At 34.0% G+C, this 16558-nt stretch overlaps 1 protein-coding gene across 5 annotated transcripts in view; it reads right to left on the bottom strand.

Moving 5' to 3' along the window:
* The window catches only part of ATP8A1 (ATPase phospholipid transporting 8A1), a 94316-nt gene that overhangs the window by 38505 nt on the left and 39253 nt on the right, over positions 1-16558 (bottom strand). For all 5 annotated transcript variants that reach the window (XM_085223228.1, XM_085223229.1, XM_085223230.1 and 2 more), the window contains 9 exons: positions 16343-16415; positions 14943-15048; positions 14249-14331; positions 14032-14081; positions 8801-8870; positions 7721-7805; positions 4274-4413; positions 3361-3499; positions 2157-2221 (listed from right to left, as the gene is read on the bottom strand). In XM_085223228.1, the coding sequence (XP_085079354.1) occupies positions 2157-2221; positions 3361-3499; positions 4274-4413; positions 7721-7805; positions 8801-8870; positions 14032-14081; positions 14249-14331; positions 14943-15048; positions 16343-16415 (811 nt within the window). The remainder of the gene's footprint in view (positions 1-2156; positions 2222-3360; positions 3500-4273; positions 4414-7720; positions 7806-8800; positions 8871-14031; positions 14082-14248; positions 14332-14942; positions 15049-16342; positions 16416-16558) is intronic.

Raw genomic sequence — 16558 nt, 5'->3', positions numbered from 1 at the left:
AGGCTGTATTAATGACCAAACGGAGGAGACATTTAATTTTCAAAATGTTTTATATGTCTTAGGGACATGGGACTCTGCCTGTCCCTAAAGGATCAGTGTTGAGCTGTTTGCATTTCAGAAGCCATTGGTATGCAAAAGCTATTGTGGTGTCACCTTAACAACAAGGTTAAGAACAACCTACCACCACCATTCTTTTTTCAGTACTGTCAGGAATGAGCAAACCAAAAGAAGTTCAACCTTCCTAACTCCTATGAGTGTATATCAACCCTTATAAAGCCATGAGGCTATATCCATACTTTGCAGAACCAAGGAGGAGAGAAATATCATAGCAATCATTCTCTAAACAGACAGGTCCCACTACACTGTGGGGTAAGGAAGTTCTGTGCCCTCCAAGATTCCTATATCATGATTCTACTTCAAGATTTCATAGTCCTCCTGTACTGTAAGAACTGGCTGCTCAGCATCCCTCATGGGAGCACAGTTGCACTGCAAGATGGAGCACAGGGTCCCAGTATGAGTTGTGGACCTAAGTTGCTAAGAAGCCAAAGAAGCCATATAAATTAACAGATATTATTCCAGCCAATTATTATCGCCTGATTGTCAACTGCCCTTGGCATGCAGAAGAGAAATTGCATCCATTCTTCCAGCTGTTCTGACTTAAGGTTCTTTGATTGCAGCAATCCACTTCTCTCAACATCTCCTAAAGCTCTGCTACCCGGTCAGAGTTTTCAAGGCCAGTTTTGATTCAAGCAGTTGCACTAGTAATGGAGACTGACTCCCAAACCCGACCATAAAGCAAGGAAAAACCACAGCAAGGAGACAAAGGATGTATTAACCAAACAGTGAAATAAAGACCATTAAATGAGGCAGAAAATTTTTAATGTAGTCACTTGTTAAAATGTCAGCACAAAGTTCATTTACTATATTAAAATAAAGTGCCTCTTGCCCTAAAGTTGATTGCCACATTTAACTGTTCCTGAAAAAGCAACTTAAGTTATTAGCATGCACAGACATGAAAGGGGCCAGTTTGCAAATGCAATTTCAATTGTCATGAATCTGTTCTTTGGTATTCATGTTCAGCTTGAATACCATTTCTTCTTAAACTTTATTAACGTATGTTTTTAAAAAATACTGCTTAAAATAAATTTGACTTTTTACTGTGCAATGCTTGTTGTTTTCTGTTTTTTTTTTTATTGGACTCCATTTAGTATTTAAGTAAAACTATCTCATTATTTCATCACATATGAAGAAGTATACAAAATTGACAAACTTCTGTTTCAAATCCATTGATTTAGTACTGCAGTAGTTCTGCAATCCATCAGTCTGTGTAAATAATCTAAATGCAATAAAGAAGCTCTCATGTTATAGAGTGGTTGAGGAATGAAAAACTTAAAAGTAAAGGGCTTAAACAAAAAACTTTTTTCTCCCTCCCCTCTCTAAAAACAATAATCACAAACTTTCATAAGCTATTCAAATACATAAACTAGGAACAGAAGAAGATTGCCTTTCTTCATTAATATCACAAGCTATTTGTGAAATTACTTACTGTATCAATAAACTATTTTCAAATATTAATCAAGAGCTGCTGCCTGTTCTGTTTTCAATTCTGATTTTACTTTCAATTTTATCAGAAAGGATATGTCAGTTAAAATAGTTCATATTTAAAATGAAATCACTGTGATGTTCATGCTTCAACATTGAAAGTGTGCTGTTCTAAATGACTCAAAACATTTAAAAAAGTACTTAGTTTTTTAAAAAAGTATTCTCGTTACCCTGGGCAATCTGGTCTAGTATTAAATGGGGAGGTTGGAGATTCATGATCTTTGAGGTCCCTTCTAATCCATGCCATTCTGTGATTCTGTGAGTTCATGTTATAGCCTACTTTACACACTACCACTGAATCCTTCAGTTAAGGAAATCCACTCTTGCTGATTCTCATATTTCCCATTCACTTATCCCTCCCTTCCTTTCCCTAAGTCCTAATGCAAGCTTAATTCCAGGGTTTTCTCCTGAAGCCTCTTGGACAGAGGAAACTCTTCTGCTATAAAGCTCATTTAAGATTCCCCGAGAGAACGGCACCAGCATATTTTATCTGGATATTTTATGCAGAAAATAGTGATGTTTTATTAACTTACAAATTTGCATGTTTTACTTACATCAAGAGAGCCTTCATTTATAACAATCAGTCCCATGTTCTTTCTCAGAAGTTTACAGGAGTGACCTGTAAGGACATTTTTTTTTCAACAGTTAGTTCCAGCAAATCCAATGTAACACATTGCACTTTTTTCTGTGAGAGAATTAAAATTAGAGCTCCCCAGTTGAAAGCACTGGGAAAAAAACCAACAAAACAGTATTCTGCATTCCATAGAAATTAGAGATAGTAAGTCAGAATGGTTAGAATTTTTCACCGTTGCAACTTATGACAGGTGTTTCTTGTTCTTCTTCTGAGCAACTCCGAATAAGGCACACATTTTCTGTAAATTGCCTTCAGATAGTTGAAAACAGCAAATAGATCCTCCTTAGCACTGGAAATTTTTTGAATGCAAGTTGCATTTCATGTAACATTTGCATATGTAAATTTAACCATTCTTTTCTGTTGTTTGATGTTTTAAGCAGAATTTGTACAATGATCTAATTATGCCATGTCAAATAAATATATAATATTATATACATAATTAAAATGAAAATATTGGTATGATACTTATATCCTCAAACCTCAAGGTTTGAAGAGATGAAAATGACCTCAGACCAGCCATCTCATGGGCAAATATAGATATTTTTAACATTAAATACAGTAATTGTAACAGAGTACATTAATCAAAATTATTTTTAGGACACATTTAGGCTACTGTAAGGTGTACTAAGTCTTCAATACAGTTTTCATGTATTACTATTTAAAAATACAGGTTTATTACTGCTTAGTTTAGTTAATACATTATTCCCTTCCTCCCTCCCTTAAAATACAAGGGAACAATCAAAGGAAATCTCTGACTGATGGTAAAGATTATAGTACTTTACTTCACAAACTATGTGCTTTACTTTATTTAAGATCATAGTTCCTATCAGCATTTCTTGAAAGAATGAAAAATAAAGAAAGGAAATACTTATATTTTATTAACATTATACCTTCTCATTTTTTTCCTCCTCTCTAGGAGGAAATAGGAGATTTTTTTGCTGTTAGCTTTGCAATGGAGGAAAAAAACGACTATTACCCACTCTTCTCCTACCAGAGACTGAAAAATAAATTATTATTTAAATTCTTGAATGCCACATAGTAGCATTATTCTACAAAATACCTTTCCATTCTGAAAACAATTTTACTCTATCAACAAAGCCATCAAGTAAATGCAATTGTAATACCGATGTTAATGGCAGTTTCTTGTTTGTCCCCAGTAAGTATCCAAATTTTTATGTCAGCTTTCATGAGTGTTTCTATGGTCTCAGGCACTTTGTCTTGTAGTTTATCTTCAATTGCTGTTGCTCCAAGCAGCTGAAGATTCTGTGAACATAAAATATCCAGCACATGAAGATTTTCCAGTTTAAATTCAGTTTTAATCTTTTAGTCTGTTTTTGTTTAATATTGCATATTTATGACGAAATTAATGTTTTTAAAATTCATGAATCTGGTATATTTTTAAGACTCTTCCACACATCTGCTTAAATTGCTCACATATATAAACTCAAGTCCTACAGTTGACTGAAACTGTATGTTCACACCTTTCTTTTTGATTGATTAAACACTCAATTTTTTTTCAGGCTCTGTATTTTAAGCAGTTTCATCAACGGAATCTGACAGTTTTTAAAAACCAAGAAAAGAAATTTAAATTCAGAAAAAGGGGAAGAAGAATAGTTTAGCTCTATAAAATCGATTAGCACAGCTGAGAAAATTCCCTTAAAATTTTATTATACTGCTGGGCAACCTGATCTAGCCCTGAAGCAGGGGGTTATGTCTGGATGACCTTAACTTTTATCTGTTTCTGTGATCAGTATAGAACTTAGCAGCTGTTTATTTATTACCTACTTTATTCCATAAAAGAGCAACCCTGAAAAACAAAAAACCTTTACAAAAAACGCAAAAATCAATACTTTCCAGGAAAGAAGTTATTTTCTGTCAAAACTTTGACAAAGTAATCTTTCATTTCAGTCACCTCAGTTGCAAGGGCTATATGACGTATCCATCAGTATAACGCTAGAGCTTTTTCTATCAAAGCATTATTTGTCAGTCACTTAGATTTCATATTATATAAAGAAATCCCCAGAAAACTGCACATACTTTCTCAATTAGTTCATAGCTCTCCTCAAGTTTGAGTGCTCTGTTTTGTATAGCTGTAGAAGCACGGTGATAGACATCTAACCATTCTTGATAATCGCTTTCTGAAATCTCAGCCACAGCAAAACACAAGGTTCTTAAGCCTAAAGAGAAAGCAGATAGTAAACCATCATTTGTTTCCTTGATATAGATACAATGAGTAACTACTACAAGCGTTTTTTCATTATATTTGTTCATGTCTGATTTTCAGCATACTGCTGCATGTCTCGAAGAAATTTCTAAAGCAAAAAGTATAATAAACTTAAATGCTGCTATGATGAGAAGCAATAAATCTATAATGAAGGTTAAAATATATCATCGTGTTATAATTTCTCCTCTTTCACACCTCCCCAAATGTCCTCAGAAAGTTCTGAGCTGAAATTTAAAATTCACCACATAGAAGACAAAGCTGAATCTCATCAAATTTTATTTCCTCACCCCACAGATTTTCTTAATGTTCCAAATTCTTAAAATAAAACCTTTGAATAAAGGCAACATTTTGGGATTTTATTTTAATCTTTGCAGTAGTTACAGATAAATAATAGAATTTTTCCTTCAGCAGAAACCTAGACTGAGCACTACAGTGAGAATTTGAGGCTGCAAAATTACGGAAAAAACCGCCATATATTTTCTGTCCGCACAGATTTAATTTCAGTTTAAGTAGACAGGTACATCCTAACAGTTTGCTTTCACGTATCATGAGATTTTTGTGGTTCCATGGCACGAAACTGGATTAACTCTTTATATACAGAGAAGGGCATTGCTCTAGCCAAATTAAATTGTCTGAAACCAGAATTTGCTGGCATGGAAGTTTAGAAGAGGTATAGGCAGGACTACTGCATCACCCTAGAGCATTTAACCACTGTTCTCTAGGAGGTGGGGAGCATCTTAACCAGCGACGGACAAACACAACATATTTGAACATTGTTCCGTTGTGAATAGACGAGCATCAACAGCAATCTTGAAACGCTGAAAGAGGCTTGACATGGCATAAAACAATTTTCTTTCATTTAAGATACATAACTAATTTTATCAGAATGTAAACCATTTGTATTCCTAATGCACTGCCAACTGAGTACTGTTATGATCACAGCTTCTTACCACCTAGCTCCAAAAACTTAACAAATCAAATGAATTACTACTAACATTTTTGTTTAAAAAGGATATGTTAGCAAGATTAAAACTAATGAATGAGGTAAGAAGGAGGAGGAAAAGAATTAATGACTAACAGTAGTAGTATTTCCACAATTCCTTCAAAATATTTTATGCAGATGATGAAATAAAGAGAAAAAATTACCAAATGTGAGCAAATTTGTCTTTCAACGCTTTTTTTTTTTTTTTTTTTTTTAATCAGAGTGTAATTATTTTTCTATTTTTAATTGGAAAGATTTATATTAATTTTAATTTAAAAGAATCTTCCTAATAAAAAGTAGCAAACAGAGCATCATTAAGTCAGCTGTGTAACAAACTGGAACAACAACACAGAAAAATCATACACTTTCTCTATTTATCCAAGCAGGCATTAACACTCAAGCTTAGTAAATGCTTAGATATAAATGCCAGCCATGCTAACCACTTCATTTTTGAACACACCAAGAACATGCAGCAAATGCCAAGGACATACTGTACTGCCACATGAAAGGCTACACATGAGAAACCTTGCAACATCATTGGCTGCAATTTAGATCTGATGCAAAAATAAATACCAATTTCATTAATCGATTCCAGAGAGAAGTACTTCTGCTAGTTTTTTTTCCTTCAGATTGAATTTAGTGTTTTTGAAAGGTTAGCAATTCACTTCTGAACAGTGTATCTTTTCATCTGGTGAAAATCTCTTGAACAAACTTCTTAATGTCAATACATATCATCTCTGGTTTTAAAGAAGGGCAAAATCCTTTGCTTTTTATTTTTATTTCCATCAGTCCAACCTGAGCGCTAAAAAAACACAGTATCATTTGTACCACTGATCTAATGGGAATATTGTTAAGAATTGAAATCAAATTCTCCTATTAGTTCACACAGGGTAACAGATACTGATTTTACGTTTATCTTTTCTGCAACCAAACGTATAGACTCACATCCCAAACTAACTTCATATCTAATTATCTCTTCCTTGACTGGTCCTGGTTAGGTCATGAAAATAGTTCCCCAAACGGGCCAGTCAGCTCAGAGCTGGATTCTTATAGTGAAAGGATGCATCTGAAGTTTCTTGTTGTACTATTTGTCAAATGTATTCAGTTTTAGTTCTGCTTTCAAGTTTCTTTTAGAAATTTACTCTGATTTCTAATATTTGTAAGACTTCTTTTCTGTTCATTTTTTTTAAGGCTAATGAAATGTTTCCTGCAGTGATCTTAATATGGAGAACGATCTGTGGCTTGCTTCTGCTGTCACAAACAAAATCAAGAGTCCGAAGTTGCTGACTATTACACTAACCAAAATGCTTAATTACATGATAAATCAAAAGAGAAAAAAAAAAAAACATTTAGAGAAGTCATATGCCTAACAAGCAGAAAAAGTATCTTTCCTGATACAATAGCATTTGACCAGATATCCAGCATTATGAAAAGAAAATGTTTTAATTAAGTTTGCCTTCAACTGTAAGCTTATTTCTTAAAAACACGTTGAAGTTACTTTCAATGTCCTAGTAAGAGAGTATTAGAATAAATGAAGAGGTAAAAGTTGCATTTCATATTCTCATTAACTATTATAATCCTGCTTCCAGCCACTCTCTTCCAAGAATAAACTAAAACACTACAATACTTCACAGCACACCTCCATAATGCCTGACACTCCCCCATTTTTGTTATCTTTAATAAAGGAAGAAGTGCTGGGTGAACTTATATCAAAGCACAGGACTTTCTACAGTCTGCCTAAAAGTGGAAACCACTTCTATTTAATAACTGGCTGTTTGTATCAATCACGTTAATTTCATAGTCTTAAATTTTACTTACTGCTCTTATTTAATAAGCCTTAATGGAATAATTGCTTTGAAACAGCGGTTGTTAAAAAGTAGCATATGGAAAACAGTGATTACAGTTCCCCTTATTGTGACTGGTAACAGAAGTAATGTAAAGCTGCCTTAAAAGCACTATGCTAGTCATAACCAAGCATCTTTGCCTTTTCCTGTGCACCATCCCTACAACATACGTTGCGTGAGGGGAGATGAAAGTAGTCATGAAAGATGAAACCTACAAAGAAACAAAGAACTGTGCAATCTGTTTGTTCATTGGAAAAATGTATTCTGTTTTAAAAGCCTAAAACCACAAATTTACTACCAAAGATTCTTAGGAAGATTATTATATTTTAGGGATGAAAACGAAAACAATTTTCTAAATTACCACTACAGCAACATAAGATTGGAAAACTGAGTTGAACAGTGAAGAAATTCTGCGTTTGCATTGTATTACTCACCTTCAGTAGCAAACTGCTCTAAATGTTTTAAGGTGATTTCTTTGTATTTTGAACTTTCAGCAAGGCGGTCATAAATTACAGTATCCTACAACACAAATAAAATGAATGCAAACCAATTCAATAGGAAAAAAAAAAAAAGAGTTTTGTTCTGTACACAATAAAAATAATGCAGGAAAAACAGCAGGAAAAATATGTAGCACCATATTTATTTCAGTATAAAAAATGAATCCCTAAATTTGCAAATTCTGCTATGATGTAATTCATTTACTACATGTTTTGCTGTTATTTTTTTTCATTTTGAAAAGTACAGCTTCTTCTTTGTGGAGTCTTTTGATCTCTTTAATATTAAGACAAAGACAGCATTTTAAGCCCCAAAGTTAAAATAAGTTTTTGTTAAATGTCATTTTAAGGCTTTTGTAACCACCCTGATACACAGAACGTTAATGATAGCATCTTGTTTCCACAAGAAGATATTGAATGTACATTTATATTCAATCACCTTTACCTCTTTGAACCATTCAGGAATTAGATTTGCATCATCCTCTGATCAAATTTCAATTTAGATAATGGACAAAGAACTAATAAGCAGCTCTGTCATACCCTAATCATAGTGCATATGGGAATTTTCTTTCCATAGAGCCTCTATTCAGGAAGACACAGAATTGGCCTAACACTGACGACAGGTTAAAACTACCACGTAGTCTTTCCTGGCAGACTACTATTTCCACCTAGCGACTCATGCTCAGCTACTCCAGCAAGAAAATGATATATTTAGCAATACCTTCAACCATTTTCTTGGAATACAGAAGGAAATTAATTGACAGTATAAAAGTATTTAATTAAAGTACAAAGAATAAGATGAATGAGTCTTCCTTACCTTCATAGACAGTAAAACAAGGAATACATTAGTCCACTACATTAAAAACTACACAATAAAAACACATACACTGAAAAAGTTACCAATGCTCCTTCCCATATCTCACACCACTTTCCGTGTTTTCATTACAGTTCTAACTTTCTGCATGCATATTTGTATTGTTAGCATGTTCTTTGATACAGTGAAAATATTTTAAAACTCACGGCTCCTTTGCAGTAGAGTCTTAACTTTCCCGTTGGCGTGCGAACTATCACTGACATTCTCTTCCTAGAACTGAAATTAAGTGCCCAGTAAGTAGGTGGTTCATAAACATAAACATAAACATTTACCAATGTTTTCCCTAAAGCTGTCAATATTTAAGTTACAAAATACAGAGGAAAAGAAATAAGGCTCATCTTTTCCAAATGTTCTTCTCAGGTGACTGGGATGAAAATGAAAATTTTGCTGTCTAATCACTGAAGTTAATGTAGTCTGTCTGTGCACTTTGTAGATCTTTCCCTCTAAAAAGAATTTAAGAACCTTTACTGTCATCTTAATGCTCTCTACTGATCACAAAGAAAGCATCTTATCACAAAAAGCATTTGTGGCCAGTCATAAAGTCCTTCTTTACCAGCTAAACAGAAAGAGTCTCTAGGCCTCTGCACTGTGTTACTATTGACAAATACTTCAGTTTAATTTATTATGCAGTGTTTTCAGCATGCTGAGACTTACAAGGTGCCTTGCTTAATATTACCTACCCTCTAGCTCTTAATTGTTGATGACTTAGAAGTACTTTTTCTTTCAGTTCTAGTGATTAAGGTCATAGTAGGAATGAGAAGAAAGCATGGACAAGACAGTCACCTTAGTTTTCTCTTGTCTCTTTGAGGTTCTCCAACAAGCCTACTTTAGATTCAAGTTCATGTCCAGCCAAAATGTGTATTTATACCACACTTCTATCAAACTTCAATTATTAAAAATAAATCCACAGAAACTATTTAGGGAACAAAAATAATTTATCATGCATATACTTCACAGTAAAATGCACAAAACAGATGGAAGTAAATGGTCCATTTATAAGTTCAGTTCCAGTTAGGAATTGGATCTCATTTATAGATCATCAAATAGCATTAATGTACAATAGTTTAGATTGCCAAGGAAAACATCCTGTAAGTGGAATACGTGAAGATAGGTTGAGGAAATAATTTTTAAAATTACTGGTGAAGCAATTGACTGAATATTATCTTCAAAAAAGTATTTTTTGTGTGCACTTTACTTCAACTACAGATTTGAATAGCAATATTTAATTGCATTTCTCCTCTGATTATCACATAAGAAAGCATAAGAAGAGAAATATTTGCAGCAGTGAATATCTATTTCATCTCTAATCTAAAAAAATCTCAGATAATCAAGATTTCATAAGTCCTTACACTCTATCCAGTTGGGCATCTGCTAAGATAATCATTGAGAAATTCAAATAACCTAAACTGCACTTATGTTGCATAATAAAGGCAACTTCTGAGATTCACTTTGATTCCTGGCATGATTGTTCAGCCTATAGCTATCTTAATTTATTATATCTGTCTGAATGTGAAGACTATGGAGGACCCAGCTATTTAGGGTTTGTTTTTTCTAAAATGTGTATATATATTTATAAAACTGTTTACATACATATACACACAAACACATATGTTTATGTGTGTATACACATATCCACCCTTGACAGCTACTAACAAAGTTGTCTTGTAATACCAGAATCTGAAGTTCTGCATATAGCTGCATGCTGATCAATCTGTCAAAGATGTATTAAAGAACAACCAAGGTTTTCCTGCAGCTTTGTGAAAGCTGAAGACAGCTATTGAACCTTGGCTGAAAGGGTCAAAGAAAGCCAATTGGCAGGACTTACTGTCAAAGACTTCTAAATTTTTATGTGTTTTCACTGTCGTGACAGTATTATTTATTTTTCGTGATGAAATACAAAAACCAAAAAAATTGCACTACTGCACATAACTATCAATGTGATACCAACTTTTTGTTTTCTTCTCATAGGAGGTAGAATAGCTGGTAAATCCCATGGAATTGCCATGAGATTACAGATGGCCAGAAGCATCATAAAGAGACAGAAACATTCTTGATGAGCCCCTTCTAAATACAGAATGTCTATCTCAAGTTTAAGATAAAAAAAAATATCAGAGTTTAACCATGCAAACACAGAAAACAAGCACTGCTACCTACCTAAGTTTGATACCTCCTCTGTCAGCCACTTGTTCTTTTTCTACCTTTAGAAGTATTCCTCTCCAGTTAGAAAACAAAACAGAAATCCAGGCTCTTATCTAGAGAAGGGGTAAGATCTCAAATGCTCTAGAAGGCCTTATGCTTGCTCAGAACAACAGCCAAGGCAATGTGTATGTATGGGGCTGCTGAATCACAGCCTGAACCTCTGACTGATCACCTGAGGCGAGTCGACCATGGGAGCACAGGTGAAGGCAAATCACCTGTACTGCAGGAAGGAGTGGAGCCTGGCTCCACCTCTCCTAGACCCATTTAAGAGCTGACTGCCAGTGGGGAAGGATCTCTCTCTGGAGATCTGATCCATTGGAGTTCATCTTGCGAGCCCAGGACAGGGTGAGTGACTTTCTCTCATTACTCCAATATAAATTATATTTGCCAAGCTCCTGGATACACACACACACACACACATATCATACATACATATATATACACACATATATACACCATCTCTATATCCATTGATTATACAGTGTATTATTCCTAAAACTGGTGAGGTGTGGGACTAGTCAACCTCTTAATGCATTTTGGACAAGTTATAGTCTCTAGATCAGAAGCCTTACCCTGTAACTAACATGGAAGACAACTGCTAGAATGTGGAGACATGCTCCAGGGATGCAGGTGAAAATTAGTAAGTTAAATCCATAGATGCTGCATATTCCAGATACTGAAATATAATTATCAATGGAATTAATTACAGTACTAAAATTTTAATAGATTTTACTAATCTAACAAGTAGGTGTCATCAAAACTTCCATCGGGAACACTGCTGATGCAATGCCATGTTGCACTGATGAGCAATTTGTGCACTGATAACAGAGATAGCTTATGCTTACTGAAATGAGGAATCACATGCTCAAATTCACACTCGTTTTCCAACTCTCTGCCTAGTTAGGTGAAAAGACAGTGCACGTACTCATCACATGGCAGCAGAGGATCTGACAAAATGGTGTCTGACATGTAAGTGCGTATGAAACAAAGGCATGGAATTAAATAAAAAAAATGGTACTCATTGACATTCATTGACACTTGCTGAACATTTATGGAGACCAAACAGAGGATGTGAGCACAGTAAGGTGGTGGGTGGTCCATTTCAGCAGTGGTAATGGTCACTTCTGCTGGTACAGATTTTTACAAGCACAGCATACAGGCTCTTTTTCATCACTGGCAAAAAAACATAACTAATGGTGGTCACTGTGTTGAAAGATAGTGTTTTGTAGCTGAGAACTTGCTCCATCAAATAGTGTTACTCCTTGTCTTTTCTGTAGCTTTCATGGAAATAAATAGGAGGTGTTATTTTTGGAGAGATCGATGCAGCATATTGTATATTACTACTATTTTCACAAGCACATATATGACCACTGTAAAAAGAGGATACCATAAAACAACTCCATCAAGCATTTCTACAAGTTCTACTTCTGTAACTTCTCTGCAGAAGTACTTTATCAGATGTCGACAGTGTTACACTCTACTTGCTGAACAGCTGTATCTTGTGTAGGAAGATAGTAAGAAATCTGCATTTCTTCTGGGGCAAAAACACCTTAGAACATCTGGAAACTCTTTACTCAGGAGTGTTGACTGCTACAGACCACACATCTGAAGGTACATGCTCCTACCCACACAGTTTGTGTTGGGTTTTGGAGCAAAAGTTTCTTCTGCTGTGGAACAAGGGTGACCTCTAGTGCTTCCAACAAGTCAGTTCCAAGTAAAGCTAAATACAGAACAAGAACAAAAGCAGCTACAGAAACTGAGTGCTTGGTAAACTAGATATATTGGTATCCACTGAAAACCTAAATTCTCCAAAAGCTAAGATTAAAAAATCTGTATTTTAAACAGTGATACTTCGTGGAGAACAGTCTTAGACTAATACAGAATGTTGAAGAGAGAGATGAAATTAAGATAAAGATCAAAAGCAGGAACAAAGTAGGAATCCATTACAGTTATCCCATGAATAAATTTCTACAGATGTCAAACTAACAATATAAAACTGGATGTGCTACATGCTCGCTACATTTTCAGAACACAAAATGAGAAAAAGTGCCTACAGGAAAATGAAATAATGGCATAAGCCTGAAAATTTTCAATTATGTCTTCCACAGTACATATGAAAACATTAATTAAAGTTAATTGCAAGCATTGCAAGCATAATTAAAACACATTCAAAGCACTAAAAAAAAATGTATCTGTAGCATTATTGTTTTATTCTACTCCACGGATTTTTTTCCTATGTTTCACATTATTTCTTTTATCATAAACCACAGGCAACTGTCTATCTTCAACCCCATCACTTCTACTGCTTTGGAATTTACTTATTGAGTCTGCCTGAATCTTCAAGGTAAGCTCAAGCAAACCAAAACAGGACAGGGAAAGGTAAATAATGGTCACTTATCACAAGCACAATTGTAAGAAACCATTCTAAAAAAAAAAAAAAGAAAAGATTCAGCACAGAAACTTCTCCCCATCCTGTGACAAAGTAAGCAGCAGGACTACATGAACGCTTAAAAAATAAATTGCAATCATGGATACAACTTAACTTAAACTAGTTTACATAACAAATAAAACTGCATACTATGAGGATCTTTACAATTCCAATTTCTTGGACAGGCATTTTTAACTGAAAGCAAAGTGAAAAGTCACTTTCCAAGAAAACTAATTGATGCTCTAGGATTCCAGCTCAGTAAAGAATGGACTTCAATCTGGATTATCTAAATAAATAAAAAGCATGTATATACGAAGTCAAGTGTAAAATGACATTCTATCAGTCAAAGCAAACATAAATTACCTGTAGCACTTGAGGCTTCCCCTTGCTTCCAAATATAAATTTCAAAACATCAGATTATTCTAGCACTTTCAAGAATATATTTAGCTTCAAGTATCTTAATATACTATTTCACTTCACATCATCTTTTGAGAGTAAAAGTTTTTGGAAATGAGCAAAAGCAAATGTGAAAAATATTAGCCAAAAAGATAACACCAAATACGTCTCCATAAACATTTTGTCAGAAAAAACAGAAGTTTGGTCTTAATCATGTGCATTACTTTGCCTCACCACATATTATAGAAATAAAAGCCAAGCCTGTACAGCTTGCCTGTAAGAATATAAAAAAAACATTAATTTTTATCCATGATAAATTCAATGTATTTTCACAAATTGACATTAAGTGCTTACCTTGTAAATTCTAGCACATTTAGCAATTCATATCTTTCTTCATGTCCTAACTGAAAAACAAAAGTGAGAATTAAAAAATTAAAATAAAAAAAATCCAAAGCAGAAGAATTAAAGAAAAAGAAACACCTGGATATGTACCATGATGCAGTTATTCAGTAATTACTTAATATGGTAACAGCAAATACACCGCACTGTAATGTTTCTCCAAAGTACTTACAGATTCTATAATTACTGAGTCAGGTGTCCTTCCAGTGAATACAAAACGAAGATGTCTTGCTGCTCTGACCAATGCTCCTTCATCTGCAACAAATCAATTAGCAGTACTTTTTTACAAGATGTACGAAGAAACTGTTAGTTTCCCCCATGATTTAATGGATGCTTTTGATTTTGCCTTGCTTTGTTCTCTCCTGAATTCAAAAACTTCCTATGAACGGGAGTAGGCTTGAACTAGAGCTTTTATGCTATACTTTTTTTCCTCACTCTCAAAGGATCTCATCGTTACTTTTATCACATTGAAAACATATTTTGTTCATTTTTGATTACAAATTCTTTGTTCTAAATTCCATGGTTACCAAGTACAGAAACAGTTCACAAGCAAGGACATACATTTATGTTCCAGTTAGATTTGCATTTGAGTACTTCCATCAGACATTTGCAGCAATCTAATGACAGCTTAGGAATGCTACATGGTTAATCACTCTTTGCCCTTACATAACCTGTATATATTTTCTAAAGCAAATCGGAAAAGCCTAAGTTCCTATTTTCTAGACAAAACAGTCTAGCTGATATCTACTTTTTTTGAGAGATGCTTTCTTCTTTAATTTCAGAAGATAGTTCAAAATAATTAATTTTAAACAAAATTTGCATGTTGAGTATGCATGTTTATGTTCTCTGAATTACTTGACTCTCACCTGGAGATGCTGCTTGGTATATAATCTTATCACCTTCTCTTTCTGGAACAGCTGTATGACACACTGCCATCATTGTCAAAAACTCACATATTATAGGTGCAGTCGGCTAAAAAAAATGGTAGAAAATGTTTAACAATTTAATCAATAAGTTGCTGAAATGTAGTAATAGATATGGACAAACAATAACCAATAAAATGTTAACAGAAGATTGCTCTTGTGAACATCAACAGATAAGCCCACTGGACATTATCTTCTGTATATCAACTTTAGCGTGCAGAATGATTTCTCTTTGTGTGCTTCAATATAGGCTATGCAGATAGAATTTATATCATTTACAATCATAGAATCAAAAATGAAAAACCATAAACACAGAGTAATTCAAACAAGTTTTTTATAGGGAAGACAAGTCCAAATGATGAAAATATAATATGATTTCACAGCTAATTCTTATTATTCACTAAAGTCTCTTTCAATTTGAGCTTTTTTATTAAAACTATTCTTTCCTGCATTGCTTTTGTCTAACACCTTATTTATTAATATAGTTTTTAAGAACCTTTGGAAAGACGTAGCAACCGAACTTGAAAGTCATATGCAAAATAACATAAGGTCAGGCGGCTAGTTCTTAAAGGAAGATACTAAGATAAGTGTCTCAAACACTTCAAAAATGTGCAAAGCTGAAAGAATTTCAAATAGTTTAATCAAGAGAGGGAAAAATAATGTATCTAAGCAGAAACAGCTGACTGTTTTTGACTAATAAGAACTAAAGAATATATTAGGACAGATTAAGTTTGCAAAATGAACAAAATGATTCCAAAGGAAACTATCGCATTTCCCTTAAATAAGCTCAAAGCAGTCACCTCACTCAAGGTTTCTCATAGCATATATACAGTATTTGAGATCATTCTTAGAATGTCAACAATGAAGATGAAATTAATTACTTTATAAAATAATATCTGAAAACCTAACAATTCCACACTGAACACTAACGAGTAACTGACAGAACTCAAACAAACTCAAAGCTCTTAGCCAAATGTGAGCAGGTTTGTCCTCTTACACTGAAGGCCCCCTGATTCTTTAGGGCATCTTCAAAAGGCTAAATTAGAGATTCTTCTCCAAATCACTTAGAAATGCATTTAACATACCTTGTTGAAATTAGATTGAAATTTTAAAGGATCTTGCTCATATTATATACACTTAATACTATATATCTACCAGAAAACAGATGTTATTTCCAGATGGATCTAATTAACATGCATCAACAATGAATAATATAAAGGTATTCATGAGAGCATGCTGATTCTGCATGAGAACATATTTTCCCTCATAGGAAAACACTTTAACTTGCTAAAAGCAACGCTGAAAATTCAGAAAACAATGGTAATTGTTTCTGTATCACTTACATGATTATTTTGAAGATTCTCCAGTAGTGATGAGTCACTAAACATTTTTTCGTCTCCATTTTGTGAGCCCTGCCTAGAAATAATTTGGTAAAAGAGAGATCACCATTAGCATATACTTAATAGTTCATATGCAAATAATATACGTTACCGTGCTAAAGTCAAACATAAATTTTGGTTTAAGATGTTACAAGAATGGCTGCAGTCACACATGGTGCA

Source organism: Meleagris gallopavo, chromosome 4, assembly GCF_905368555.1.
Source record: "Meleagris gallopavo chromosome 4, MGAL_WU_HG_1.1, whole genome shotgun sequence".
Classification (NCBI taxonomy): domain Eukaryota; kingdom Metazoa; phylum Chordata; class Aves; order Galliformes; family Phasianidae; genus Meleagris; species Meleagris gallopavo.
The sequence above is the reverse complement of the archived record's forward strand: the minus strand, read 5'-3'. Positions and strand labels throughout refer to the sequence as shown.